Below are 27,816 nucleotides of genomic sequence, written 5' to 3'. Positions count from 1 at the left end.
TCATAAGGCACCAGTATATGTTGCTTGAATTTCATAGTACCAAATCACTGCTGATCCTGTCAATATTTGCAAATGAGACTTGCTTGGAGGCCCTTGTGCCCATGGCAGCTTTGCTGCTTGGGTGTCTTGGGGCTTCCCACTTGATGTACAGTGAAGCTTTACTTAGCTGTTTGTTATGAAGTGGGCAGCCACAGCTACAGGTAGCACAGAGCACAGGTACACCCACAGGTGCCACAGCACATACCTGTACCTGTATCTACAAGGGTACAGACCCATCTGAATGGGTACAGGTTTACACACAGGTCATAGCGGGTCATGGCAGGTCATGGGTTTAGCATGGCTAATGTATGGGTCAAATTGCCAGAATTGCTTTCTGCATTGAGCTCATGCCAACCATCCTTTGAATTCTCTGAGCCCTCAGTATCCTGACTTACATCAGTTACAATGTTGAGTCAAATGTCCTGGCCATCAAAACATCTGTGACTGGGCACAAGCAGACATAAGATACGCCCAGAACAGTACCGACTACATCATGTGACAGGGGTGTTTGGCACTTGACACCACTTTCAGCGGGTGTGAACGTGTCTGTACTCATCTTCTGACAACACACTACAATTATTGTACCTATAGCACATGCATTCTATGCCTATTCAATAGGTCTCGTACATCCCCCAATTGTTTGAGCCCAACGCCAAGGGCAGAAGATGGATTGTGTACACGCACTCACAGGCACCACTTATGTAATCAGAATAATTGAATTATCTGTCAGGACAAGCGCACATATGACGGGCGAGCCAGCAGCCAGCAAAATGCCCCTAAAAAAGAAAGGCATGACTGGGCATCAAGAACCTTGGTGCTTATGCCCAGAAGAGACCCTACACAACCCCTGAATCACCATAAAAGGAAAATGTAAGCTTTGATTTGGGATAGAAGGCTTCCAAGTCAAGTGCATATATTGACCACTGCTGAAGCTTCCACATGACCTGGTTGACTCGCTGCCAGCTGCCGTTCTGCCTCTGTCTCCTGGACAGGTACATGCTAGAATGCAAGACACCTTTGCTGCAATAACCCAACCAACATGGGGTCCCCTTGTGCCAGCTCCGAGTCAACCTGATGACTTGGAGCTGGCCAAGGAACCAGTCATTCCACCACAAGATACTATCCCAGTCATGACAGACTCACCTTTGCTTCCAAAAAAGCGGCCTCTTTTTGAGCCACCTCCGTTGCAAGAGGATGCAAAACGCGCACAGAATGATCTTGGGGAGCTACTGAGGCCATGCAGGAAGAGTGGGCTAGGGTACCTGCCTTTTTTGGGAGGTGATATCCTTCAACGTTGCATGGAGCAAATTGCGATGTATCTCCACTTCTTCCTGGACGGAGACAAGACTGGGAAGAGCTTTGGTTGGATCAGTGCATTGTTGCACACTGCACATGCCTGGAGACAAGGACTGCACTGTGCACAGAAGTTGCATGAGTGGACACGCAATTTCCTCGAAGATTGCCATCAGTTGCCATTCACACCAGAAGCCTCCTTGTCAGTGTCTCTGCTGGAGAAGCCCGACCTCAAGGAAGCTCTCTGTGAGCATCTCCAGAGCATTGGGAAATATGTACAAGCTCTTGATATTGTTGAATTCATGGCGAACCCCGAGACACTCACCCGGTACGGTCTTCAAAAGCCCATTGGTCTATCGACAGCTCAGACATGGATGCACATCCTCGATTACCATTGGACAAAAGTGCCATCTGGGCAGTACATTGATGGTCACAAGTGCGAGGACATTGTTGCTTATTGTGACAATGTGTTCCTTCCAACAATGGCAAGACTTGAACAACATGCACGGGGCTTCATCGATGGTGCAATGGTCCAGGGACCTGTCTTGCCAAATGGAGCATTCTCCCATGAGGTGACAGTCATTCTGGACGACACTTCTGAACTTTATCATGGCATTGAAATCAAATGTACCATGGCCGATGGATCAGTTCACCGTGGAGTTGAGGTCGAAATACCGGTGGATGCTGTTGGTGCTGGTGACTCCCTCAAGACATGAGGCGAGTCATCTTCTGGTTTCACGATGAATCAACCTTCTATGTGCATGATCACCACCAAACACACTGGGTACACAAGTTGGAATGAGCGAAACTGCAACTGAAGGGCGAGGGAGCCTCACTCATGGCAGCTGACTTTGTGTCAGCTGACTATGGGTTCCTGGCACCTGCGCTCGCCAGATGGCTCTGAGTCTGTGAGAGTCGTCTTCCGAGCAGGCAAGGCCCGTGACAGCTATTTCACAAATCAGGATATCATTGACCATGCGACACTCGCGATGGGCATCCTTTCTCGGCACTACCCTGACGAACGCCACATTCTGATCTTCAACAATGCAACAACGCACCTGAAACACCCAGACAATGCGCTGTCTGTGCGCCGCATGTCAGCAAAACCCACTGTGCTGAACAAAACAATGTTTGGCGTCAATGTCAATGCAATTGGCCCAGACGGCCGACCTGTTTATAAACCTGCCAATGGAAAGAAGGTCAAACAACGCATCAGGATGGGCAACATGAAGTTCGCAGATGGCATGAAACAGTCACTGTACTTTGCGGAAGGCACGGAGCATCTGGGCGTATTCAAGGGCATGACGGTGATCCTTGCGGAACATGACTTTAACACCAGCGGTAAGCTTGCCCAGTGTCCGGACTTCAAGTGCAAGCCACCGGCTATTGACTGTTGCACCCGGTGCACCCTGTACAACCAGCCCGATTTCCGTGACATTGAGAGTGTCCTGGAGACACTGGGAAAATGCAATGGAGTCAAGATTGTATTCTTACCAAAGTTCCACTGCAAACTCAACCCCATTGAGCAGTGCTGGGGTCACACCAAGCAGGATTACTGAAAGTATCCATCATCATCACTCGAAGCTGATCTCGAGCAGAATATGCTCAAGGCACTCAATGCTGTTCCTCTCGCAACAATTTGTTGGTGAGTGTGATGTTACTGTCACCTGCAAAAAAGCTGCTGATTGAGATCTGCTTCAACAGTTATTCTGTGTGCACCCAACACTTCATGGACGCCTATCGGCGCGGGCTGTCTGGCAAGCAGGCGGTGTGGGCAAGCAAGAAGTATCATGGTCACCGAGTACTGCCAAACAGCATCCTTGATGACCTTGAGAAGGCTGGTATTTCACGTGACTAGGTGTTTGCTCTCGGACTGTTGTTATTGTACATGGTCTCCAAGTCGTACTAATTTCATACCCTGCCTGCATCACACGTCCCTGCTTCGCGCTGTTTGCGAGTACATACACTACATCACTGGAGCCCAGTACAGCCCCGCGTGTGACTGTGGCTGTAGCACCCATAGTAGTCAAGACTGCTCTGGGTATATCTTATGAATATCCAAACCTGAATGGCCCATCCTCTCCTCTCAGTCTGCCCAAAAAGCGCACATTGCAGTCAGAGACTGGGTAGAACCACAGTAGATTGCTTGATCTCATTTGGGCAGATACACAAACCCGTGACCTGCTATGACCCACTATTGTTACGGAACGGTTAGTCCTTTCGCATCCCATCAGTACGATCTGCATCATTCGTACCATCCTCATCACCCCGTGCGGTGATTATCTATCTCGGGCGGCCACCTGTAGCCGTGGCCCGCCATCTGTACCATACGCTACCGGACGCTGCCCCAGTGATCTGCTTACGTATCTCTCTGCGCTGATTGCACTATCTCTTGTATTTAAACTCGTTGTACAGTAGCGGTCGAACTTCACGTTCGACCTGGTTAACTCTTGAATCCTATCTCCTTCGCTTGCTCCCTTCCCCTACGCCCTAGCGGCAGGTGACGACCAAGCTCGGATAAGCCCGACCGACCAGGAGCCTTTGAGGAAGCCAGCACGGCTAGTCCTCTCAAACGCCCCGACGGATCCAGACTCTAGACAAGAGTAAGCCCTTGTTAAAGGCAGCGTCTTCAGTAGAAGTTTGTTCTTGTATTGGCTATCGCCTTCATCATTGTCCCGCTCCAACCTGTCGCGTAACATTAGGTCGAACGTGCCCTTTGCCACCATTCCTCTGGTGTAGCTATCCCATCTCAAGACCTCGAGCGTCATTCCGCTATCCAATTGCTTAGGGTGAACAACGCCGCTCAACGATAGGTCGATAGTTTCGCCAAGGTGGATACCTCGGACCTTCGCCAAATCGAACCCAGTATCTACGGACTGCCTGCGCTAAAAGGCACTCTCCTCTGGGATCCTACCCTCCGAGTATTCTACATCGACCACGAGCCCTCTCCCCTTGGGATCCGCCCACAGCAGGACGAGAAGAACGAGTGGCGCTGGTACCACTTCCACAAGGACATTCCGCAGAGAGATTACCCATCCCTCACTGCAGCTGTCCTCGACGAACTCCGGTTTGCTAAAGCCAAGGCGAACCTTCCGAAGCCCGAACCAAAAGCGACCGCATCGCTCCTCCGATCAATCTCCCAACAGTCTAAGGAGATTGAAGCCGACGAGTCCGACGAATCCGACAAACCCGAGATCCCTGTGACCTCTGGATCAGCACCCCAGAATGTGCTTGAGCAGGTGCAGCATCAGACCCATACCGAAACCGACATCAGCCCCGAGATTGATCGCTATCTGAACCCCGAGATGACGGAATCAGCGACCCAAGCACAGCTTCAGCAGCTGTACCATCAGATTGCCGAGAGGGACCAGCGCATTGCGGCACTGGAAGCCCGTTCAGGTGGCAGCGACGTCCGCGCCGCCCTTACCGAGAGGGTCAAAGTGAAAGAGCCAGGGAGATTCAAAGGAGACCCGGCTAAGCTTGAGACCTTCCTCTATGACATTGACAACTACCTCGTCGCCGCAGGATACGAGAAAGTCCCTGACTCGCAGAAGATTGCCCTCCTCCTCTCCTACCTTGATCGTGAATCGACACAGACAGCCAACTGGCTCCTCCTCCACCAGACTCTCGACACACAGGCCACTGCTGAAGGGAAATGACGGTTTAACACCTATGATGAGTTGAAGAAGGAGCTTCGTAAAGCCTTCCCAATTCACCGTGCCCAAGACCAGGCCACGTCGACATTGCGTGCCCTCAAACAAGGAAAGATGGGCACTAACGACTATCTTAACCTCCTAATCACTCTCCTCGCTTGTGCGGGTGTCACAGAAGAGCGCAACAAGATCTACGAGTTGAAGAACACCATTCGACCCGAGCTCTGGAGGTCAATTTCCAGCCACTACCCACCTCCCTCAGACTTTGATGGGTACATCGAGATGGCTCGCAATCTCTCGGCGCAGCACCAGCCCGACCGCGTCCTTGCCAACCCCTATGGACGCGTTGATGAGCCGATGGACATCGACCGGATGACACAGGAGGAACGGATGCGCCACATCCGCGATGGACTCTGTTTCACATGCCACAAGCCTGGACACTGCACGCGTGAGTGCACGGACAATCCACGCCGTGGAGGAGGCTTTGGCCGAGGTCGAGGCAGACCGCAACAACAGCCACAGAAGACCACTCGAGTCCGAGTCGTCGAAGACTGGGGCTCGATGACGGAGGAAGAACGCGCGGAGGTGCTCCCAGAACTGTTGAAGGGTTTTCAGTAAGGTCCTCTGCCTTGATGTCAGAAGGACCCTTGTATGTCTTGCACGTATCCAACGACAGCAATCGATCACTATTTATTCCGATTACTGTGTGAGGCTCGAAAATCGTCAACACTAAGGCCCTCATCGACAGTGGAGCACAATCCACGTTCATCCACCCTCGCATGCTTGTGCGCTCAGGGATAGTCCCCGAGAAGCTGGACGCCCAGATACGAGTGTTCAACGTCGACGGCACTCCCAACAGAGAAGGAACGATCACGCATCGTGTCCAACTCATCTACGACTGGGCTGGAACACGACGCCATATCCCAGCCTACGTTTGTAGCATCGGCAAGCAGGACGTACTATTTGGGTGGAACTGGCTGCAGCAGCTGAACCCCACCATTGACTGGGTGAAGCGCGAAGTGTCAGAACCGATCCCCAAGACTAGAACCAAGCCTGGGTTTGCATCTCTATGAACCACCATTGAGGAAGTAGCCGACGAGGAGATAGTCAAGCTGGACCGCCTCACGACCACGGACGAACCAATCTTAATGGAACGGCACCAAGAGAGATTCACCTCACTTCCCACTCAACTAGAGGAAGGGGAGGAAGACTACCACGAGGAAACACATGAAGAAATGATTGCACGCATGACTTCCGACCTTGAACGAGACGAGATGCTGTTCTCGTACGACCCCCAGAACCCGTTCCTGATGTCCCTGAGCTGGCCAGAGGCCCCGCTTACCAGGGAATTTGACGACGATACCACTATATGGTCCCGTGGAGCTCCTGTCAAACCAACTACGGATCGCTTCAAGCGAACCACCGAGGGCAACGTTGCTCCGGTGATACGCTCCCATCTGGACTACATCCCGATTCGTGGGGTATCGAGCTCTCGCGCGCAGTTCACCGACTTAGACATTGCTCGACATTGGCCAGCATGCTACGATTACACTAAGAAGACTCTAGCGGAAGTCCCGTCCCACGAAGGCTCCAGTGCTACGACCACGACCTCGGAAACCTCCCCTACGACCGACCGCGTCTCGAACAGGCTCGCCGAAGTTAATGCCTCGCTCGCGCCCTCCCAGTTCGGCGACACTCGTAGAGAGCGACCCGAGAATCCTACGAATCTCCTGCTGGTCCTCGCTCAGGCGGTGGACGGCGTTAGCCAAGTGATTGAAGTTGTCGGGCAAGCGGCGATACTCCGGCACATACAGTGGGTCGAGTTGGTAGGAGACTGGAGCCAGAGGCTTGTCAACAGCCTGGCGATGCAGGACGGACTCCTCGGACCAGGCGATGGTCGGATAGGGTGCGCCCAATGAGTCGTGAGGCAGCTTGTAGCGCTGGAAGATCTTGTCGATGTAGTTCATGACCTCGACGACGTCGTTGAAGGAGTACGGCGAAGGGACAGAGTTCGGGTCATCGGTGACCGCCTTGCAGTAGGACTCGAAGAGACCGCACTGGAAAAGCCGGTGAGGATCTATCCCTGGCCGACGAAGGCGACAGAAGACCTACGAGCATCCAACGAACGCAGTTGGCCCACGACAGCCATTCGCCACGAGTTACGGGCAGGAGACGTGGCTCTACGTCGGCCTCACCCTTGATGACTTCGATCAAGCGGTAGTAGTGGGCGACGTGAGCTTCCGCGGTCGGTTCAATGCGTAGGTTGGGCATGGTGGTGTTGGGGAAGAATCTGCAAGACAGCCTCGGTCGTATCGTCGCGGTGCTACGGCTAGCCAAGTATCGTTCGGGCGGTTACCCGGAGTTAATCACGTTCAACAGGGCCTGAAATCTTACGCCATTCTGGCGCACTCGGTGAGTGCTCGCTGGACAAGTCGATAGCCGGTGTGTTGGCCTCTACGATTGGACAGCGCTCGCATCGTTTGACTTTATGTACACGTGTTTTCCTGTTTGTTTAGGGTGTCGTTCCATCCTGTATATACTGCGGGGGCGAGCCCCCTCGAATACCAGATACCCTTACCCTCTCAACTTGCCCATTCGTCGTATGTCCGTCAGCAGTCAGTCCGTACGCAAGAAGTCAGTCAGTACGATCGTCAGTCCGTCAGAGTTCGTCAACACCCCGAGTGGTGTCTCTACCTCTCGTCCTGCCGTCGCTTGCCTCGTCTAGTCCCTCGTATCGTCATCAAGTCCTCGATTTGTTCGGTTCGCGACCGTGGTCTACTCGTCTCGAAACGTCCGCTACCTTGTCATAGAAGCAGATTGGGCCTGCGCGAAGCCCTGCCGACCTCGCTCCTTCCCTTATTGACCATCGTACCGTCTTGGTACACCCTCCTGGCCACTAGGTCTCGCATATCGGTGCTCGCCCTTCGTCGGGTGTGTTGTGTGTAGCCTTTGTGGTTCTTTCGGTCACGTCACCGGCAATCCCATCGTTGGGGAAGCTGACGAGTGCAACACAGATGGCTGCAGCAAAGGCCTCTAGCGAGACGCCTAAAACTGTTGAGGAGCTAGTCCCTGCGTACCTCCACGACCTCCTCCCTGTCTTCGACAAGAGCACTGCTTCGCGACTACCTCGACACATGGCTTACGACCACGAGATCAACTTGAAGCCCGGTTTCACTGAGATGAAGACCCACGTTTACCCACTCGACCAGAGGCAACGCGAGGAGCTTGATAAGTTCATCGAAGAAAACGAACGCAAGGGCTACATTCGACCCTCAAAGTCACCCATCGCTGCACCGTTCTTCTTCGTGGCTAAGAAGGACGGCTCGTGGAGACCCTGTCAGGATTACAGAACACTGAACGAGAACACGGTGAAGGATTGCTACCCACTCCCCCTCATATCTGATCTCCTGGATAAGTTCAAACACGCAAAGATTTTCACCAAGATGGATCCGCGTGCAGGATATAACAACGTCCGTATCCGAGAGGGAGACAAATGGAAGGCAGCCTTCGCCGTGCCAGGTACAAATGGGTCTCCACTGCGACTCTACGAACCCACCGTGATGTTCTTCGGTCTATGCAACTCCCCCTCTACGTTCCAACGCATGATGAACGTTATCTTTGATGACATGCTCCACGAGGGCTGGCTGGTTATATACATGGACGACATCCTGATCTACTCAGCCGATTGACAGGAGCATAGGAGGCGAACACGTATGGTCAGCCAGCACGACCTCTACCTTAAGCCGGAGAAATGCCAGTTTGACGTTGAGGAAGTGGAATTCCTTGGCATGATCATACGACCAGGAAGCATAGGAATGGATCCGGTGAAGATGGAGGGGATCAGTAACTGGCCGGTACCAACCAACGTCAAACAGGTCCAATCGTTTGTAGGATTTGCCAACTTCTACCGCAAGTTCATCCACCATTTCTCAGAACAAGCACGACCTTTGGTAGACCTCACGCGCAAAGACGTGCGCTGGCACTGGGACGTAACACAACAAGAGGCATTCTCCGACCTGAAGAACGAATTCATGAAGGCTCCCACCCTCCTGATGCCCCACGACTCAAAACCGTTCGCAATTGAACGCGACTCCTCCAAGTTTGCGACTGGAGGAGTGCTTCTCCAACAGGACGAGAATGGCGATTGGCATCCCTGCTCTTTCATCTCGCAATCACTGAACCCCGCTGAGCGTAACTACGAGATCTACGATCGCGAACTGCTTGCCATTGTACGCGGACTGGAAACATGGCGCCACTACCTCATTGGTGCACCCCATGAAGTGCTAATTTGCTCAGACCACAAGAACCTCACGTACTGGAGAACCACGCGCAAACTGAACCGGCGACAGGCGCGCTGGTCCCTCTTCCTCTCCGAGTTTGACTACAAGCTGGTTCATGTACCCGGGTCCCAGATGACTATAGCCGATGCCCTCTCCCGGCGTGCCGACCATGACAATGGTAGCGACGATAACGACGACATCACAATGTTACCGGACAAAGTCTTTGGACAAGTGCTCACAGTCGACCCAGACGAGATCCACCTCACTAGCGACTACACAACCCTCCTCCCCGGGCATCTGTTCATACGTGCGATAAATGCTGACCTACTCGACGATGTCAAAGCATGCGGGGAGAAGGAACCGCTAGCGAAAGAGGCCATGGATGCCCTACTAGGGCATGGACCCCCACGAAGATGTCCCTAGCCGATTGGGCAACGTACGGAGAACTCGTCTGGTACCAAGATGCTGTATATGTTCCGCCCGACATGAACCTACGCCGACGAGTCGTCAAACTCTACCATGACCTCCCCTCAGCCGGACACCCAGGCATCCAGAAGACTACCGTACTAGTCAAGCGCGACTTCTGGTGGCCATGAATGGGAGACTTCATTGCGAAGTACGTTAAAGGCTGTGCCACTTGCCAGCAGATGAAGGTCAACACCCACCCGACGTCAATCCCGATTATCCCAATACTGCCCCAGTCGCACGCTACACCGTTCTCTTGCATAATCATGGACTTCGCCACATCCCTCCCAACCACCCGCAATGGCTTCAATTCCCTATATGTCGTAGTGGACCACGACTCTACGAAGGGGGCAGTTTTTATCCCTTGCAAAGACGACGAGACCGCGGAAAGCACCGCAAAACTCTACCATGATAACGTATGGTGACGCTTCGGACTACCGACTCGAATGATCTCCGACTGCGGTCCTCAATTTGCCTCGCAGGTCATGGAAGAACTTTGCTCATTATGCGGTGTGGAACGTACTCTCTCCACCGCCTATCATCCGCAAACCGATGGACAGACTTGCTGGGGAGTGGGCCATGTCTGGCAATACGATCCCTTCAGTTTGAAATCTCAGAGCAAGCAGGCAACATGTCTAGTAGTGTCACATCTGTAACACTATCTCCTCAGCTCCAGACATTCAATCTTACATATCTCTCACTCTGGATTTTGACTTGTGCATGCCTTGATAACCCCACTATTCTTCTTCATGATTGAACTTACACATCCAGGCTTCCCTACAGACATGGTACCATCTACATACCAACAACTATTGAGCCCATCATCCATCATTTAATCTACATGGGTCCACAGAATTGTGAGTTCAAATGCCTTGCCTATGGCTAGAACATTGCTTTGGTAATCATTTCTCACTCCTCACCGCTTATATGTTCTCTAACCTCTGTTTTGATTATTGCACAATTTTGGTCCTCAGTCCATCTTATAATCTGTGCCTGTGATGCTGTTGGGTGCATGGTAGCTGACAAGTATTATCCAAAATGAATTACATGATTGTAATGAATGCACAAGCGAGTCAGTCATATATCTAGCAGCATTCATTGCAAGTAGTCACTCCATTTCAGCAGATGCTATTGCTGATTGGTGTTATGAACAGTTATGATAGTGTCACATGTAAAATCACATTTTAGAGGGTGCATAGGCATGCCAACGTGGTGTCAGAACAGTTGAGTTGCATATGATTGCCCCTTAGGCTCAGGCATATGGTTTCATTATTTGAGTGTATGCCTGACATATCTAGCGTACAGGGAGGTTGACTTATGATGCATTTATTAGTCACTGATTGCTACAGTAAAATCAACAATTAATGGCTTTCATATGTATGTTGTGACCAACCATTATGATCAAACAGATGTCATAAGAGAACTGCCCAGTGTGAGTGATGATGTCAATAAACATATTCTCTTAATTTCTCTGCCATCTTTGAGTTCCAGTCTGTCATATTTCTGCTTAAATTGTAGACAGCTGATTACAAAATCAATCACCCTGTCAATAGGGACATGAATCTCAGTGACAAAGATCTCTGAGCTATTCAAAGTGGTAAGAGGTTGTGAAACCCCTGATAATGCTTGGTGACATGGTTACCAAAATGGAGTATACCATTATAACTTAGTAATTGATTAGTATGATCATCATTTACCAAGCATACAACAGCAATTATATCAGTACTGAAGGATCCTATGATAACTGGAATGAGCAGGAACACAGTAGAGATTGGGAGATTGGTAAATAGTCACAATAATAGTCCAGATAGTATATGCATTGTTAAGTGCTTCAAAGCATTGAAATGTCAGTGTGCACATATATTGGTAATAGTACAACAAAAGCATGCAATGATGACAAGTGAAATTCTGACAGAAAAGATAGACAGACATAGAATACATATCAAAAACATTCAACAGATGTAGCCACTTGCTAATGGAAAAACAATGTGGTTTTCTTGCTTGAGCTCCAAGGTCATCTGCCTCAGGAACATATATTTGTGACTTCCCCTACCGAGCCAGTGTTCTCATTGAATCTCTACCCATCAATTCTTTTTTGATTTTGAGTGATGGCATGCACATTGGCATAAAGTACACAATGCTGAGTGACCCTTTATGTGGTGATATAGGCATAGGTTGGACAGAATAGGAATGTGGAGATGTATTCTGGTGGTAGTACCTATATAGTATTGATCCAACATGTAAGTATGCTTCATTTTGCCTGGTACAACACAAATAGCTGCTGGAATCCCTGTAGTGAAGTCAGTGATCACTCAATGGTTTTCATTGGATGCTACATAGAGGTGTTGCCACAACAAAAATGTGGGCAGCATGAAGTTGTTGACAAATTTCAACTTGTCAATATGGGTACAGCACTATATAGCCATTGTCAGTCATTTCAACCAATAATTTACAAGACATTACATGAGCAGCACTGTAGTAGTCAGCTTGAATATTGGATTGGGCAGCAAACACAGTCATATGACTTGCAAAGAAGCTGTCACTGTTGTGAAGCAACACCACAACAATTGTCAAGCATGCCCCAATTTTGTAATGATTATTGAGCTCAGATCAAACAGCAAACCACCAACTCACAGGGAAATCCTTCTGCCCAATATAGTAGCCAGATACTTTGATGGAATGTCTGTGAGTATTTTATTTGGTTATATGAATCAGATAAGTGGGAGAGAAACCAAATTTAGTCGGAAGTCCCTGGAGCTACATGGTAAAGTGATACCCAAGATCAGATCTATGATATGGCACATACCATTGTGGATTTTTGGGGTATTTTTGATTTTATCATGGCCATGGAAGAGCAGTAACACTCAAAAGGGCAGTTTTGACCAAAAGTAGCAGTATGCTAAGGGAGTGTCATTGCTATCCTGCATAGATATTATCTAAGGAACCTCATGAACTGTATGTCTAATGAAAGTTGCCCTGGATCCAATCTCCCAGTTTTGCATTTTGATTCAGCAGTCTAGCAATGATACAACTTCACTATCCAGTGGGTCTAAAAATGTGGATATGCTGTGTTATTTATTTGAACAAAGTAAAGAAAACCATGACAACTTGTGCACTTTTTGTTTTGCATATTGTGGCATGAGTAATGGACACTACAGCAAACTGATACCCATTATAGAGTCTATAGTATGAGGACTACTAGCATGAATATTTCGAGGTCTTTTGGATTCATTTCAACTTGTGGCTGGGCTGAGAATGGTGAATCCTATTAAGGACAATTACTTTTTGCAGCAGTTTGCAACAGAGTCTGGGAGACTACACTGCAAGATGACTTGTTGACAGGTCAAAATTTTGACCTGTCAACGAGTGAATCTCGCATGGCATGGGCGCTTATTGAGCACTTATTGCACAATGTAAACTGAATCATTACAAGCCTTCAAAGCACACATCAGTAACAAATGATACAAGCATACTATACCCTCCTGAAAGCCCTTCATTCAGAGGATATATTGTGTGAATGCTATGCATATACAATGGCTAGTGAAGCCACAAAATGCAAAAGAAAAAAAACTCACATGTGCCTCTGCATCTACAAGGGTGGGGCTTATATCAGAAACAGCAGCAAGTAGATTGTAATGTACACTACAGGACACAAAGATGCTCCAAATAGCAGGTCTCAGGTGCTTATAGGCATACAATTGCATTCTTCAAGATCATTTACCAGGCACAAAGGACCACAAGCATGTCACTGAGGCATTTGTGTGATTTCTTATTTTGTAAATTGTGCCCTGTGTACTGAACTGCATGAGAAGGTAAGACTAGCAATAGACTCTATAGTATGAGGGCTATAAGGCATAATATTTTGAAGATTTTACGGATTTTATTGGCCTATAGTAGCACAGTAACCATGCTACTAATGGTCTTGCAGCTGAATTTTAAACTCAGCCCAAACATCGGCAGGCCTGCCTTAACAGGGCAAGGAAATGGGTCATCCGCAAACCGATGGACAGACGGAGCGGATGAATCAGGAGTTGGAAACGTACCTGCGGATCCTTGCGGCCAACAACCGAGAACAATGGGACAAGCTTCTCCCGGACGCTGAGTTTGCGCACAACTCTCGGGAACATTCGACAACCAAGGCATCACCCTTCTATCTCATGATGGGATATGAACCTCGCGGCATTCCCCCGATCACGGAGAAATCCACCAACATAACCGCTCAGAACTGCATGGATTACCTAACACGTGCTCGAGAAGAAGCCTTCTACGCAATGGAAGGGGCCCAACGGGCAGTGGAACGACGAGTCAAGACACACACGCAACCCTTCAGGAAAGGACAGAAGGTATGGCTGGACACAAGGAACCTACGACTCCCAGGCCTGTCCAAGAAGCTCAACCTGAAACGCGAAGGGCCCTTCACCATCAAAGAAGTGATGGGGAAGGCGACGTACCGCCTTGATCTGCCAAAGACGTGGAGGCGAGTCCACCCTGTCTTCTACGCAGCATTGCTAACTCCATTTGTCGAAACCTCCGAGCACGGCCCCAATTATCTCTGTCCTCCCCCTGATGATGCGGAAGATGGAGCGAGATGGGAAGTGGAGGCGATACTCTGCCATAGGGGTACGGGATCACGCCGGAGATATCTCATCAAATGGAGAGGATACCCTACTGCGGAAGCAACATGGGAACCGGAAAGTTCCTTGGAAGGAGGCGGAGATGAGATCCTCTCAGAGTATAAGGAGTTGCACCAACTCTCCTAACCTCTCAGGCAGCGCACCCTCCCTCCTTTTGCCCATCCTGGATTCCGCAACCTCCGACCTCACCCCCGACGTGCCCTCAATCTACTCTACCGGCGATCCATACGAGCAGTACCACGCTAAGTTGACCGCCGCTGTCCCCGAATTCGCCTACACCGCGCTCCCACGTCGAGAACGAATCCTTGCCTCTCCTTACTACTCCTACTGCACCGTTTGCAAATGTCGCGTCAAGACCGAAGGCCACAAGTCCCGATGCCGACCACCTCATCGAGGACCACTCCCGACATCTGGACTCCCACCGAATCCGCCTTCCCCTTCCTCCCAGAAGCAGGATCAGTGGCCCCACTCGTGGTCGACTGGGGAATCCTATCCACCCTCGTCAACCGTCCCTACGATTGCTTCTCCCTCGTCGCCAAACTCCCGCACAACCAAGTCACGCTCAAGTGTAAGACCGGCGACTTCCGCGCCATCTCCCACTTTCTGGAAACGTATCGTGAACTCGCCGTCAGGCAGTCGCTGCTGGAGGACCAAATCCGCGTCTTCACCGAGTATCGCGATGACGCCCTCGAGAAATGCCGCAATGCCCTCGAGTACCTCGATGTCTGCTCCCTCGTCGTCTCAAAACTCCGAGAGGCGCGCCAAGCGGCAGTCGGGACCAAGTACCCGGAAGGAGCCACCTTCCCCACATCGCTCGTGAAGAGACCCCTGGACACGCTTTCCCTCGACGTCCTCCGCACTATCACCATGACCATGGCCTGTTTCCTCTGTACGACAGATGACGTCCTGCACATATCTCACGACCTCGTTGACTGCGACAAGTACGTCTGCCCTAGCTGCGCCACTCCTCACCCTGGTCACATCTACTCTGCGTGCCCCGCGCGATCTCGCCGACATGCTGACCCGGAGTACAAGGACCTCCTTGGGGTGGTTCGTGCCCTCTCTCCTTCTTCAGATCACCTGGCACTCCTCTCCTCTGTTGCCGAGATTTGCGATGCCGTTGCGGCCGCCACTACCTTCAGACCCGAGGGGAGGACCGGAAACCCTATCTTCGTCGACGAGACCCCCATCCCCAGCTGGCCGGAGTATCATGTTGTCCGGGGTGGTCGAATCGACGGGGTCTACAAGGACCCCAAGGAGGCACGTCATATGGTGGTGTCACGCCCTGCTGGGCGTATCTATTCCGTCCCCAACTACCAAACCGCCCTCGACCAGCTGGATGGTGTAACCCGTTTCCGCAACTGTGTCCTCGAGGGGGCTCGCTCACCCCACCTGGCTTTACCAGAGCTCATGACGGAAGCCCGCACGTTTGTGGAGAGCTACTACCGAGGGGTAAAGCGCGCCTTCAAGTTCTACGAAGATGTCCGAGGAACGCGGGTTCTCCTCCTGCCTACCGCTCACTCCCCTGGTTCCCCTCCTTCCACTCCTGTAGTGCGTCGTCGAGCCTCTCCAACTGGACCTCGATCCCTTCCACCCTCTCAGCGTGCATCCCCCGAACAGCGTAGGGCTCGTAGGGAGGCCATCGCGGACGCCCTCTCATCATCCCCCACTGCGCTCACCCCCTCACAAGTGTCGCCGACGACGGCTCTAGCTAGCCCAGGTCCGCTGAACCGAGCTCTCATTGAGGCGATGGAGAGAAGCGTCTCGGGGACCCCCGCTCCCCCGTACTCGACCCTACCCTCGACTCCTTGCACCTCCATCCTCGCCGCTTTCCCTCGTGCCCAGCAGGCCCAGGATGCCTTTCGCTTTGGGACCATCGACCTCGACAACAATGTTGGCGAGACCGACGGCTACAATGAGCCTGACCCGGAGGCCTGAAGCTAAGGTCGTCGAGGACGTCGACCATAGTTGGGGGGTATTGTTACGGAACGGTTAGTCCTTTCGCATCCCATCAGTACGATCTGCATCATTCGTACCATCCTCATCACCCCGTGCGGTGATTATCTATCTCGGGCGGCCACCTGTAGCCGTGGCCCGCCATCTGTACCATACGCTACCGGACGCTGCCCCAGTGATCTGCTTACGTATCTCTCTGCGCTGATTGCACTATCTCTTGTATTTAAACTCGTTGTACAGTAGCGGTCGAACTTCACGTTCGACCTGGTTAACTCTTGAATCCTATCTCCTTCGCTTGCTCCCTTCCCCTACGCCCTAGCGGCAGGTGACGACCAAGCTCGGATAAGCCCGACCGACCAGGAGCCTTTGAGGAAGCCAGCACGGCTAGTCCTCTCAAACGCCCCGACGGATCCAGACTCTAGACAAGAGTAAGCCCTTGTTAAAGGCAGCGTCTTCAGTAGAAGTTTGTTCTTGTATTGGCTATCGCCTTCATCATTGTCCCGCTCCAACACGTCGCATAACAACTATGACCTGTGTGTAACCTGTACCCATTCAGATGGGTCTAGTGCAGAGTAGGGGTATGGAAAACCCCCAGGGGTCAGGGTACAAATATTCCTACCCCCATACCCCAGGCATACCCCTAAGGTATTCTATCAAATTGAGCATATCTATGTCATATCAGTATTTTATCTTGTTTCAAACAGGGTAGAGCCCTGGTTTCCACCCTCATGGACAATTTACATGCCATGCATCAGGTGCAATCAAGGCATTCATATTCTTCACAGGCCCATACATGATAAGCACTTTTAGTGAGGAGCTATAATATCCCATGTCACCGCTTGCACTAGAGTTGTTTCATGCCCTCAAGTACCAATAGACTTAGGGTTCAAGTATATTGTGATGCTGTTCATTATAGATGTACCATATTGATTGTTTGTTCATTCATGATGGCTGCATCAGTATCAGTAAACTCAGGCTTATGGTGACCTAGTCATGCAATAGAATTATTCAACAGAATTGGTCAGAACTGGTGCAATGAGCTGATGTACTTACACCACTCAACATGCAGTTTGCATTAATAGGACAGAGTGTATGTGTAATGTGCCTGTTCCAGTTACCCCAGGGCCTAGGAGATCTTAGATAAGCAGATATGCTACTTATGGTTAATATACACTCTTTAGCCTTTTTCTACCTCATTGTTGCACTAGGTTGGGATCTGATGCACTGTGTGTGACTGAGGTCTGAGGATCAGCATTCATTACAGCATGATAGGTCATGTTGTTCAGTAGGAGTACAATTCCGATTTTCCAGGGCATTCCATAAGCATTATGTTACATCATGGTGTTCTCACAGTGTTGCATGATGGCATGTCTATCCTTGCTGTGGTAGAAGTGTCTTCTTAGTGACATATAAACCCCAATGAAGTGTGCATCAAGCCTGAGGATGCTTTGACCTCAGTCTACAACTTACATTCTTCCTCAGGCTACTGACAGACAGTTATTGGTTGGATATATGTGAGGGTGTGCCAATAACCTAGAGATTAGTTGGTCCTGATCAAAGACAAGCTTCTCCCTATTGTCCTTGTAGTGAATGACAAGAATTGTATGTAGTAATGATGTTACTGACCTTCAGCAATTTGTGAGGCTAAAAAGGTATGGACTAGTTATCTTAACTCTTGACTAGTGAGATTGGATTGACACCAATGCTCTTGACTAGTGAACTATTGCTATCGCAGTTGGATAGTAGTATAACTTGTCTTCTTGTGTACTAACACATTTGGTTAGTATCTTATGCTGCTTTGGCTTGTGCAGATAGTCAGAGCCTCAGGTAGGCTTGAAATATTTGAGCAGTTGTCAAGGATGAGCACACTAGGTGGTCCTGTATATGGAGTAGTCAGAGGAATCTAGACCAAAGTTATGTGAATCAGTGCCCATTTGAACCAGATGCTGTACATAGAACAAAAGATTCTCCAAATATCAATGCATTTCTCTGTTGTTACTGATTCAACTGTCAGTGTCCATAATGGTCCTTTGGCTGCAGTTGGAACATGCGACCCTTTGTGTGAGCCATGGCAGGCTCACATACGGCTGTCAGTAGCTCTTGATGGAGGACATGTATGAGGCCAAAGCAGAGGTAAGCGCACATCTGGAATGGTTCTTAGCAGAAATAAATTGTTTGTCCTCAGGTGCATTCATTATGCACACCTGCTAAGAAAGGCTGACCAAATGGAATCCCATGCAGAGCCACTGTAATGCTCATATCAACACTTATATCTGTACATGTTGTATGTCATATTTGCTTTGTGTCAAACAAAGTTGTGGTGATTGTACTGTATCTGCCAGAAGAGGGCATAAATCAGAAGTGCGCCACGTGTTTCCCACTTGCAATGAAGCATCTCTTAGGCAATGTATGTTGCACACAGAGGACACATGCATATGCCTCTACATATTGATATTTGTCACACTTGCTGTTTTTATACAGCCCCATTGACACATCTAGTCTTTCACTGAAACCCATTTAATTGCCCTCTTAGTATTCAACATATGTAGAACATTGACAAGGGTTCCAATTTCATGTGTCAGTGCTCTGAGAAGATATGTGTGTCAATCTGCTCTTCGGTATGCTCCAGCATTGTGTTTAGTGGTGACATTGCTCTGTCATTATTCCTGAGCTGATGGGTCATGGATTACTTGAATGAACTTAACATTCCATTATTGCCATATTTCCATAACACTCTCTTAGGTTAGGAGCACGCTGCATTGATTTTACATTCAGACAATACTATGCAGGCGTACACGGCATGATTCCATGCCAGTCTCTGTGCAATAGCATTCCAAAACCTCCAATCCTATGTAGGATATTTCCCAGGGCAATGGCAAGGCTCTCCATCTGGTCCAGCTCCGAGTGCATGTGCAGGAGACAGAGTGCTGGATGATTGTTGGAGCCTTCCTCTGAGTTAATGCAAAGCCATGCTGTCATCACATCAATGCAGTATTTCTGTATGAAGGCCGTGGCAGTGGGATGGTCCACATCACTGCAAAGTTCCACTGGCTGGTTGTTTGTCAGCACCTCTGCCAGTTTGGTGTCAAGCAGTGGTATGAGTGCCGAAGCCTCAATCACTATCCAATTGCGGTCTGAGAACGCCATTGGATCTGCCATGGCTACTATTATCCGAGCACACAACGTGACTTGGCCATCAAAACAAACTATCAATAATCAATAACTGTCGTGCTTACCTGGTCGTGGCTACACCTTGCAGACATGACGTGATGGTGGTAGTGAAGAGAGAGGTGCACACTGGCGCTTGCCTCATCACAATACACATGTGACACATTCATACGGTTATAAATCGGGCCATATCAGTGATGGGTGTGATTTCTCCGCACCTTCCTCTCACATATTGCTATTGATTGGCCTGGATGGAACATGTATCCATAGATGTAGTCGCGCATGAGGTACGTGGTTCATTGATTGTAGGACAAGAAATGACATTGCAAATTTAGGGACAATACAATGGGACACCAAAACCAGGCAACCACATGAAGACTACGTCTCCATCTCAACATCAGCCTCAGCAGTGAGCATGGCCTCCCTGGCCTCCTCAATCACTGGTAGGATGGTTTCTTCAAAAACAACCTTGAAGGTCTTCATCACCACTGCCAATGTTTCCAGGCTCTTCATATTGTTGTTGACGTCATGGAAGAGGTGGCACTGTGGATGGTTGAGAGGAATGAGTGGCTGCTGAAGATCCCAATTAATCAGTGGGCCAAGGGCCCTTCTCATGTCCACCACACGAGCCTCCATATCCATAATCGCATCAGCAACCTTCATGACGCCGGTTTGAAACAGCTCGCTGATGTAGTGGCTGGGATCGTCTTCAAGCATTTGTATCATACGTGCCATCGTCGGTGGCTGTGTGTGTGTACGTTGTCAGTGCAAAGCCCACCGAGGCAAACATGGTCATGCGTACCATCAAAGAGCAGAGGATCGCCACTCCTTCAGCCTCGCACTCAGTGCAGGACTGTGCGCCCACCCGAGGAATTTCACAGCACTGCTTGCGGAGAGCCAGACAAATAAGGCATCTGCCACTGCCATGCATCTGCAACACAATGGTCAGTACTGTTACAGTCTACATGAACGCATGACATCTACTTTTCACGGGCCAGTTCGGGCCGCAGTCCCAGCATTTGCCTGGGTTGCTTTTTGGCTAAGGATCAATTCCCAAATTTCAAAAGACTACAAGACTGTTTCTACCATTCGAGGGCTGGCTCTGAGGGCCAGATCCAGTTTGCACACGATGATTAGACATTTCTCTATATTAAAGGAGTATTGTCAGGTACATCAGGGTAGTCAAGAACACAAAGGACTTACGTTTGACACGATATGGTGGCAGGTGGGAGAGGGGCGCTTGGACAGGAGCTGCTTATATATATCCTTGCCGCAATCAAGCATGGGACCTTTTCCGGAGTGGATCAGATTGATATATTTCAAATTCAACCGGAATTAGGTTCATTGAAACATTCCTCAGCCGAATAGGTTTAACGAGCGTGACGACCTGTCTTTGTGCGTTGTACTTGCTATATAAATGCATACATGCCACATTGTACGTTACCGAGGCAGATATGTATGCATGGCATTTCCTGGCCCACGCATCCCTAAATGTGTCAAGCTGTTTGGTTGTGGAAATGCACAGCTGGTCTGCACTGTGCTATGGTGTGTCTCAGGTTCTTCATTGGTTATGCAGTTGAGACAAACCACATCTTTGGACGGAAATCAGCGAGTCTCACACTATTGCGGACATGATGGAATGCCCTCTACACATACGTTGAGTGGGTTCACCGAGGTGTCGCAGCGTGTGTGATTGACAATGGGCATGTGACACATTCACACATTTGTAAATAACACATATCAGCAATGGGAGTGATTTCTCCAGACCTTCCTCTGACATAGTGCCATCAAACTCGGCCTGAATGGGAGATCTATCCATGGACATCGTCGCACATGAGGTACATCTCATTGAGGGGAGGGCTTACTATAGGGGCTCATCACCAATCAAGGGATGGGATTGCAAGGTCAATGAAGACACAATGCAAAGTGCATACAAGTAAGCCACACAGTGCTACATGTCTGTGTCAACGGTTCCCTGAGCCTCCTCAGCGGCCTTCGCTGCCTTAGCTGCCTCCACTGCTGGTTCAATCACTTGCTGGAAGACCTGGTCAAAGGTCAGCATGACGACATTGAGATGCTTGAGGGTCGCCATATCCTCGTTGGTGTCGTGGAATATCAGCTGGTCAGCAATGTCGAGATCCATGAGCGGCTCTCGAAGTTCCCAATTAATGAGCCCGTGAAGGGCCTGGGTTACTCGCTCGACACTTGCCTCCATCTCCAGGATTGCATTGACGACCTTCATCAAGGTGTAGTGTTCTATGTTGGCTTGTATTGACTGTAGCATGCGCAGTCTTCTTGTCACTAACGCTATCGCACCATGTCGTCAGCGCATCTCTTGTCATATTTGTATTGCTCTTGCTCACTCGTCGTTGCTGTCATTTACCCATGTCGTACTGTACCATAACGTCGCAATATCATAGCATGTACCATATCAGCTGGCGTGCTGCGTGGATATGGCTGTCAGGGGATCTTGTGCGGGGTGGTCGGTGGCTGTGTGTGTGTACGTCGTCAGTGCAAAGCCCACTGAGGCAGATATGGTCATGTGTACCATCAAAGGGCAGAGAATTGCCACTCCTTCTGCCTCGCACTGAGTGCAGGACTGGGTGTCCAACTGAGGAATCTCACACAGCATTGCTTTCAGAGAACAAGACAAATGATGCATCTGCCACCACCATACATCTGTAACACATTGGTCAGTACCGTTACAATCTACATGACTGCATGACTTCTACTTTGAATGGGCCATGTCGGCCTGCTGCCCCAGCATTTGCCTGGGTTACAATCCCTGAGGTACAAAGGTATCATTTTTATGACTGGAGGGGAAGAAATGCCTACAGTTGATCTCCTTTTAAGGCAGGAGGCTCCCACAGTGCACATGACACATTGGACCCCAGATAAGCAGAGGTTAGTAACTGATACTGATGTCCCATTAGTGGGGCTTGAAATTTCAAACTCCCAGATGATGCAACTTGCACCAACAGAGACAAATAAATGCTGTGGCTGGCTGCTCTGTCCTGGGGTGAGGGTCCATGAAACACCTTCCCCAATATGGCAACTAATTGCTTCCATCATGTGACTTACTGGCTGGCTAACCACTCTGGCTAGCACTCACACTCTGTAGGCTGCTTATATAGTCAATTAGTAAGTAACCATAGTAGACATAGTATACCCATCTGATAGCCCTTCATTCACAGAGTATTCAGTAATATCCCTGAGCACTTACAGTGGCTGGTAGGGCTGGAAAGTGCAAAACAAAAAAATCCACATGTGCCTCTGCAGAAGTCAAAGTGCCTGTTTCTGCTCCAGATACTCACTGAATCATCAGGATGGTGTACTCATGCAGCTGAATGGCTTTGTACATGTCAGTTGCCTTTGTAATACAGAAAAGATGGGCAATACTGGGCAATTTGACCACTAATGTGCATGTTATTGTTTGTGTATCTTGTCCATTACTGACCTATGTCACTCATGATGACCACCTGTACCTGTTTAGTGTCCTATTATATTATCATGATTTTACACATTTTTACAAACTCATAACAAAACCATATGTCCTGCATCAGCTGTAGTTTCCTTTTTTGGCAGGTTGCCTACTCTATATGGCAATACACAAGGACAGCACACATATAGACCTCATCTGGGGACCCTCTGATTAAACACTGCATGTATGATACATGCTTAACATCTGTAGGAGTGTATGTGTGCTCCACAGACAGTGACATTTGCTTCTGTAAGCACTGGGCTGATGATACCAATGTTACTGTATTGAAGGTGTAACATGAAATAGAGTCTTCCTGTTCAATTGGAGCCTTGAAAGTCATTGTCTATGTTTTTGAGGATATTCACTGATTTCTCCGCATTTATACAGGTCCATACAAGCCAGTTTAAGAGGAGGAACAGGCTTGCATCGCTTACTAAGCACCATTAAGCGCCCATGTGCTATTCAGAGTTGTGGCAGCCTGGAATTTCCAGGCAGATGCAACTCCATGCGGCAGGGGAGAGATGCCAATTGGCTGATAAGCTCATTTCCTTGCCCTGTTGAGGCAGGCCTGCCGATGTTTGGGCTGAGTTTCAAATTCAGCTGCAAGGCCATTAGTAGCACGGTTACTGTGCTACTATAGGCCAACAAAATCCGTAAGATCTTCAAAGTTCTATGCCTTGTAGCCCTCATACTATACAGTCTATTGCTAGTCTTACCGTCTCGCGCACTTCAGTACTCAGGACACAACTTACAACATAAAAAATCACACAAATGCCTCGGTGACATGCTTGTAGTCCTTTGCACCTGGTAAATGATCTCAAAGAATGCAATTGTATGCCTATAAGCACCCGGGACCTGCTATTTGGAGCACCTTTGTGTTCTGTAGTGTACATTACAATCTACTTGCTGCTGTTGCTAAATTCTGATATAAGCCCCACCTTTTAGATGCAGAGGCACATGTGAGTTTTTTTTCTTTTGCATTTTGTGGCTTCACTAGCCATTGTATATGCATAGCATTCACACAATATTTCCTCTGAATGAAGGGCTTTCAGGAGGCTATAGTATGCTTGTATCATTTGTTACTGATGTGTGCTTTGAAGGCTGGTGATGATTCAGATTACATTGTCCAATAAGCGCCCAATAAGTGTCCATGCCACGCGAGGTTCACTTGTTGACAGGTCAAAAATATGACCTGTCAACAAGTCATCTTGCGGTGTAGTCTCTCAGACTCTGCTGCAAACTGCTGCAAAAAGCAATTGTCCTTAACAGGATTCACCATTCTCAGCCCAGCCACAAGTTTGATTGAATCCAAAAAACCTCGTAATATTCATGCTAGTAGTCCTCATACTATAGACTCTATGATGGGTATTGGTTGGTTGTAGTGTCCATTACTCATGCCACAATGTGTAAAACAAAAAATGCACAAGTTGTCATGGTTCTTTTTCACTTCATGCACATGATTCAAACAAATAACACAGCATATTCACATTCTTAGACTCACTAAATAGGGAAGTTGTATCATTGCTAGAGCGCAAATGAAAATGAAAAACTGGGATATTAAATCCATTTCTCATCAGACATACAGTTCATAAGATTCCTTAGACAGTAGCTATGCAGGACAGTGATGACTTTCCCTTAGTGTACTGCTACTTTTGGTCAACACTGCCCTTTTGAGTGTTACTGCTCTTCCATGGCCTTGGTTGGTCTCATACCAGCCTCTCACGTCCACCCTAAAAGGGAACCCGGCCGTGAGAGTCTGGACAAGAATGAGCGCCCTAGGGGGACCTTTGCATCTTGCGTCCTGCCAGTGGGTGCTTTGTACATTCACGCGTCGCATCCTGTCGCGTCTCAATACCATCGTCTCTCCAGCCCGTGCATGCGCAATGTATACTACCTCTGTGTGATACCTATCCACTTGTTTATAACCAATCCCTCATTTTGCAACACCCGGAACCCTTGACACCTCCAAAATGTCCGAAGTCACAGGCAGTGCTGACTCGGAAGTATGGCCTCCACCGCGCAAGCGTCGACGCGCTGAGCAAGAGTTGCGACGTGTCAATACGCTGCGTACACCCTTCACGGGTGCCTCAACCAACTCTCAACTCCCCATGCCACCCTCGCCAACCCGGAACGAATGCACGTTAGCGAGTGGTGAGCCAGAGTCTCCCAGCCACGAGCAGCTGCAGCTTTGTGCTACGAGCCAAGCATCCCCGCTCGCGTCAAGGGAGAAGAACCACCACGCAATCTATCGCAACGGGTATGCTCTCAAGGAGAAACCACCGTCTTACAAGCCTTACAACCTCTACACTCCAGGCCGTCGCCGGCGCCAGGCCTTCGCATTCAAGCGCAATCTACCACCAGACATCGCTCCAGCCGGGCCTCTGTCAACTCGTCAATGGAGCATGCTGGCGCGCGGTGCAAAAGCCATTCCGCTTGCTGGTGATGTCAAGGAACTACAGGCGACGTGTTCTAACGTTGTTCTCGCTTGCACAGGCAATGTCTTGTCATGGTATGACACGGAGGCCCCGTATTTTTACTTTGTTTTATCCTATTTTTGCTCATTTTCTATGGACTTGTACAATACGCTGTACGGTAGACTTCGCCTGGAACGGCTTTCTGACTAGCCACGTGACACATCACGTGCTAAGGTTTGTCTTGTGACTCGTTCATCATGTGGCCTTGCTTATGTAACTTATCATGTGCCCTGCGGCAGCGCCTAGCCACCTGACTCGTTCTGACTCGTTCTGACTCATACGTACACATGACCTCAGTTCTCGGATCCAGCGTAGGTAGACCTGCCCTCAACCTAGCCAGTATATATAGGGTCCTGTACGCTGCCTAGCACTCCAGCTCGTCCTCTTGGAGTTGCTAGGTAAGCACTTCACATTGTACTAAGTAGAGTGCAATGTAACTAACTTGGAGTTGCTAGCATTGCGTTCGACGCTGTTAGACTGTTGTTGACCTCGGTCCAACACCTTGAGGTCAAGTGTTTCTGTTCACAGTTCTGTTTCTAGTCGCGTCAGACCTAGCTCCGCGACATGTCTGTGTGATTGCGCCGACTGGGTTTGGCAAGTCCCTTCTATGGACTCTGCCACTCCTCGCCCTGGATCATGGTGTTGTCCTGGTGATCACACCTTTCACAAGTCTTGGGGAGGAAGGCGAACACCAGTGAGTTAGCTTGGTAACATTCATACCTCAAGGTGTCAAGACACTGACAGTAGTACTGTAGGACAAATACGCTCGGTATTGTGTCCGCATTCGTGCACGCCGGTCGTAAGGACACAAAGACACTTGAACGGGTCGCAAGCGGTTTCTACCATGTGACATATGTCTGCGTCGAGATGCTGGAGTCACCAGTCTTTGCGCAGATCTTGTACTCTGAATGGTACAAATGCCAACTCGTCGTGATCTTCATTGACCAGGCACATTGCATGCATGAGTCTGATACGTGGCGCTCTTCATACAGCCGGTTGCATCAGCTGCGAATGGTTGTGGGGAGTACAATCCCGCTCCTTGCTATGTCCGCTACTCTGCCCTCACTGTACCAAACGTCGCTCATCACTCATGCGGGTTTGAAAGAAAACTACACCCTCTTCAATGCTGGAAACTTCCGCCCGGAGCTCTCAACGGTGATCATACATATGGAGCATGACGCGAAGAGCTTCAAGGACCTGCGGTTCATGCTGCCTCGTGCCGGGCAGATGCTTGCGGACATAGACAAGTCACTAGTCTACTGTGACGACACCATGTTGCTCATGGAGATGTTGTACTGGTTCCGACAGAAGCTCGATGAGATCTCCATTCCTGGAAGAGCCGTCGACATTCTGCACGCCGGCTTATCCCCCAATCATCAAGGCCGAGCCCTGGACGACTTCCAAACAGGCTGTACACGGATTCTCCTATCAATGGAGAAGCTCAGCGCTGGCATGAACTTTCCTGCTGTGAAACACGTCACTCAATATCTCTGCAGTGGTCGCACAATGGCAAAAGCAGACCAGCGGTGTGGGTGTGGTGCGAGAAGTCCTGGGATGATTGCAATTGGCTATTGCATTGCAGAGAAGAAGTTCAAGCGCGGAGGCAAATTGAGTCCGCAGAAGCCCGGCCGCGAGGACCCTGGGATCATTGAATTGGTCCAGACGGAGCTGTGCTGCAATGCTGTCTTTGACCAATATCTGGAGAATCCCCCACGCTCCTCTGATACCATCTCTCTCCCGCGCCGTCTCTGCTGCTCAAATTGCTTTCCCCAGCTCATCCCTCCCTGTGAATTCAAGTTCATCATGGTGAATCCCACAGAAGACGAGTCGCAACGGAATGAACACCGGATTACCGGCATCGCAAGGCAGACAGTGCTGGCATGTCTCCAGGACTGGCAAGAGAGTGAGTGGCGAGAGCGATGGCGTGTGCGTTGGCCTCTGTATGGCCCCAAATCGCTGGTCTCTGACAAGGACCTTGAGACCGTAGCAGACCATGCAGGTGCAATCACGCAGGTCGGTGATCTGTACCCATTGTCCCACATTGTTCACTGGGATGAGCTTGCCAAGTCACTCTTTCGTGCGGTCCAGTCAGCTCTTCACTCAACAAGCATGGATGTTCCCGCCATTCCCAGTGTCACCGCCACCGCTAACTGAGTGGTGATGATAGGTGAGTGATTTCTATTGTCTTACTCACACTCACAGATAGAGCCCTGATACAGATCAGTAAATAAGCGGAAAACGTAGAGCGGTTGTGTGAGGCTGGCAGTGGCTTCCTCATCTGTGCAGTAATGTACAACTCAACTATTACTATTCATTGTTGTCATACTGACGGCTAGTATTCAGCCCCAATTCTCCCTGCCATATCATTTCTGC

The 27,816-nt window shown here is 49.5% G+C and overlaps 5 protein-coding genes across 5 annotated transcripts; 3 read left to right on the top strand and 2 right to left on the bottom strand.

The window, feature by feature from the left end:
• Positions 1-1,043: 1,043 nt before the first annotated feature.
• On the top strand, positions 1,044-2,891 carry C8Q71DRAFT_721952 (uncharacterized protein; the record flags this gene model as incomplete). Its single annotated transcript, XM_047921497.1, has 2 exons — positions 1,044-2,028; positions 2,227-2,891. 2 exons carry the CDS (start codon positions 1,044-1,046, stop codon positions 2,889-2,891), a joined length of 1,650 nt encoding a protein of 549 aa, XP_047781892.1.
• Positions 2,892-6,547: 3,656 nt separating this feature from the next.
• C8Q71DRAFT_855524 (uncharacterized protein) lies at positions 6,548-7,256 on the bottom strand (the record flags this gene model as incomplete). Its single annotated transcript, XM_047927184.1, has 2 exons — positions 6,548-7,042; positions 7,098-7,256. The coding sequence occupies 2 exons, from the start codon at positions 7,254-7,256 to the stop codon at positions 6,548-6,550; spliced, it is 654 nt and encodes a 217-aa protein (XP_047781891.1).
• Positions 7,257-14,706: 7,450 nt separating this feature from the next.
• Positions 14,707-16,302, top strand: C8Q71DRAFT_721950 (uncharacterized protein; the record flags this gene model as incomplete). The annotated part of the gene is made up of 1 exon (XM_047921496.1): positions 14,707-16,302. One exon carries the CDS (start codon positions 14,707-14,709, stop codon positions 16,300-16,302), a length of 1,596 nt encoding a protein of 531 aa, XP_047781890.1.
• A 3,564-nt stretch (positions 16,303-19,866) lies between these two features.
• On the bottom strand, positions 19,867-22,849 carry C8Q71DRAFT_721948 (uncharacterized protein; the record flags this gene model as incomplete). The annotated part of the gene is made up of 11 exons (XM_047921495.1): positions 19,867-20,232; positions 20,291-20,419; positions 20,692-20,777; positions 21,145-21,299; positions 21,444-21,724; positions 21,765-21,795; positions 21,852-21,881; positions 21,993-22,167; positions 22,202-22,273; positions 22,712-22,725; positions 22,803-22,849. The coding sequence occupies 11 exons, from the start codon at positions 22,847-22,849 to the stop codon at positions 19,867-19,869; spliced, it is 1,386 nt and encodes a 461-aa protein (XP_047781889.1).
• A 2,228-nt stretch (positions 22,850-25,077) lies between these two features.
• C8Q71DRAFT_831061 (ATP-dependent DNA helicase) lies at positions 25,078-27,597 on the top strand (the record flags this gene model as incomplete). The annotated part of the gene is made up of 3 exons (XM_047926363.1): positions 25,078-25,435; positions 25,984-26,137; positions 26,199-27,597. 3 exons carry the CDS (start codon positions 25,078-25,080, stop codon positions 27,595-27,597), a joined length of 1,911 nt encoding a protein of 636 aa, XP_047781888.1.
• Positions 27,598-27,816: the final 219 nt, after the last annotated feature.

The sequence above is a fragment of the Rhodofomes roseus genome (assembly GCF_022264815.1).
Source record: "Rhodofomes roseus strain CIRM-BRFM 1785 chromosome Unknown C8Q71scaffold_5, whole genome shotgun sequence".
Taxonomy (NCBI): Eukaryota; Fungi; Basidiomycota; class Agaricomycetes; order Polyporales; family Fomitopsidaceae; genus Rhodofomes; species Rhodofomes roseus.
The sequence above is the reverse complement of the archived record's forward strand: the minus strand, read 5'-3'. Positions and strand labels throughout refer to the sequence as shown.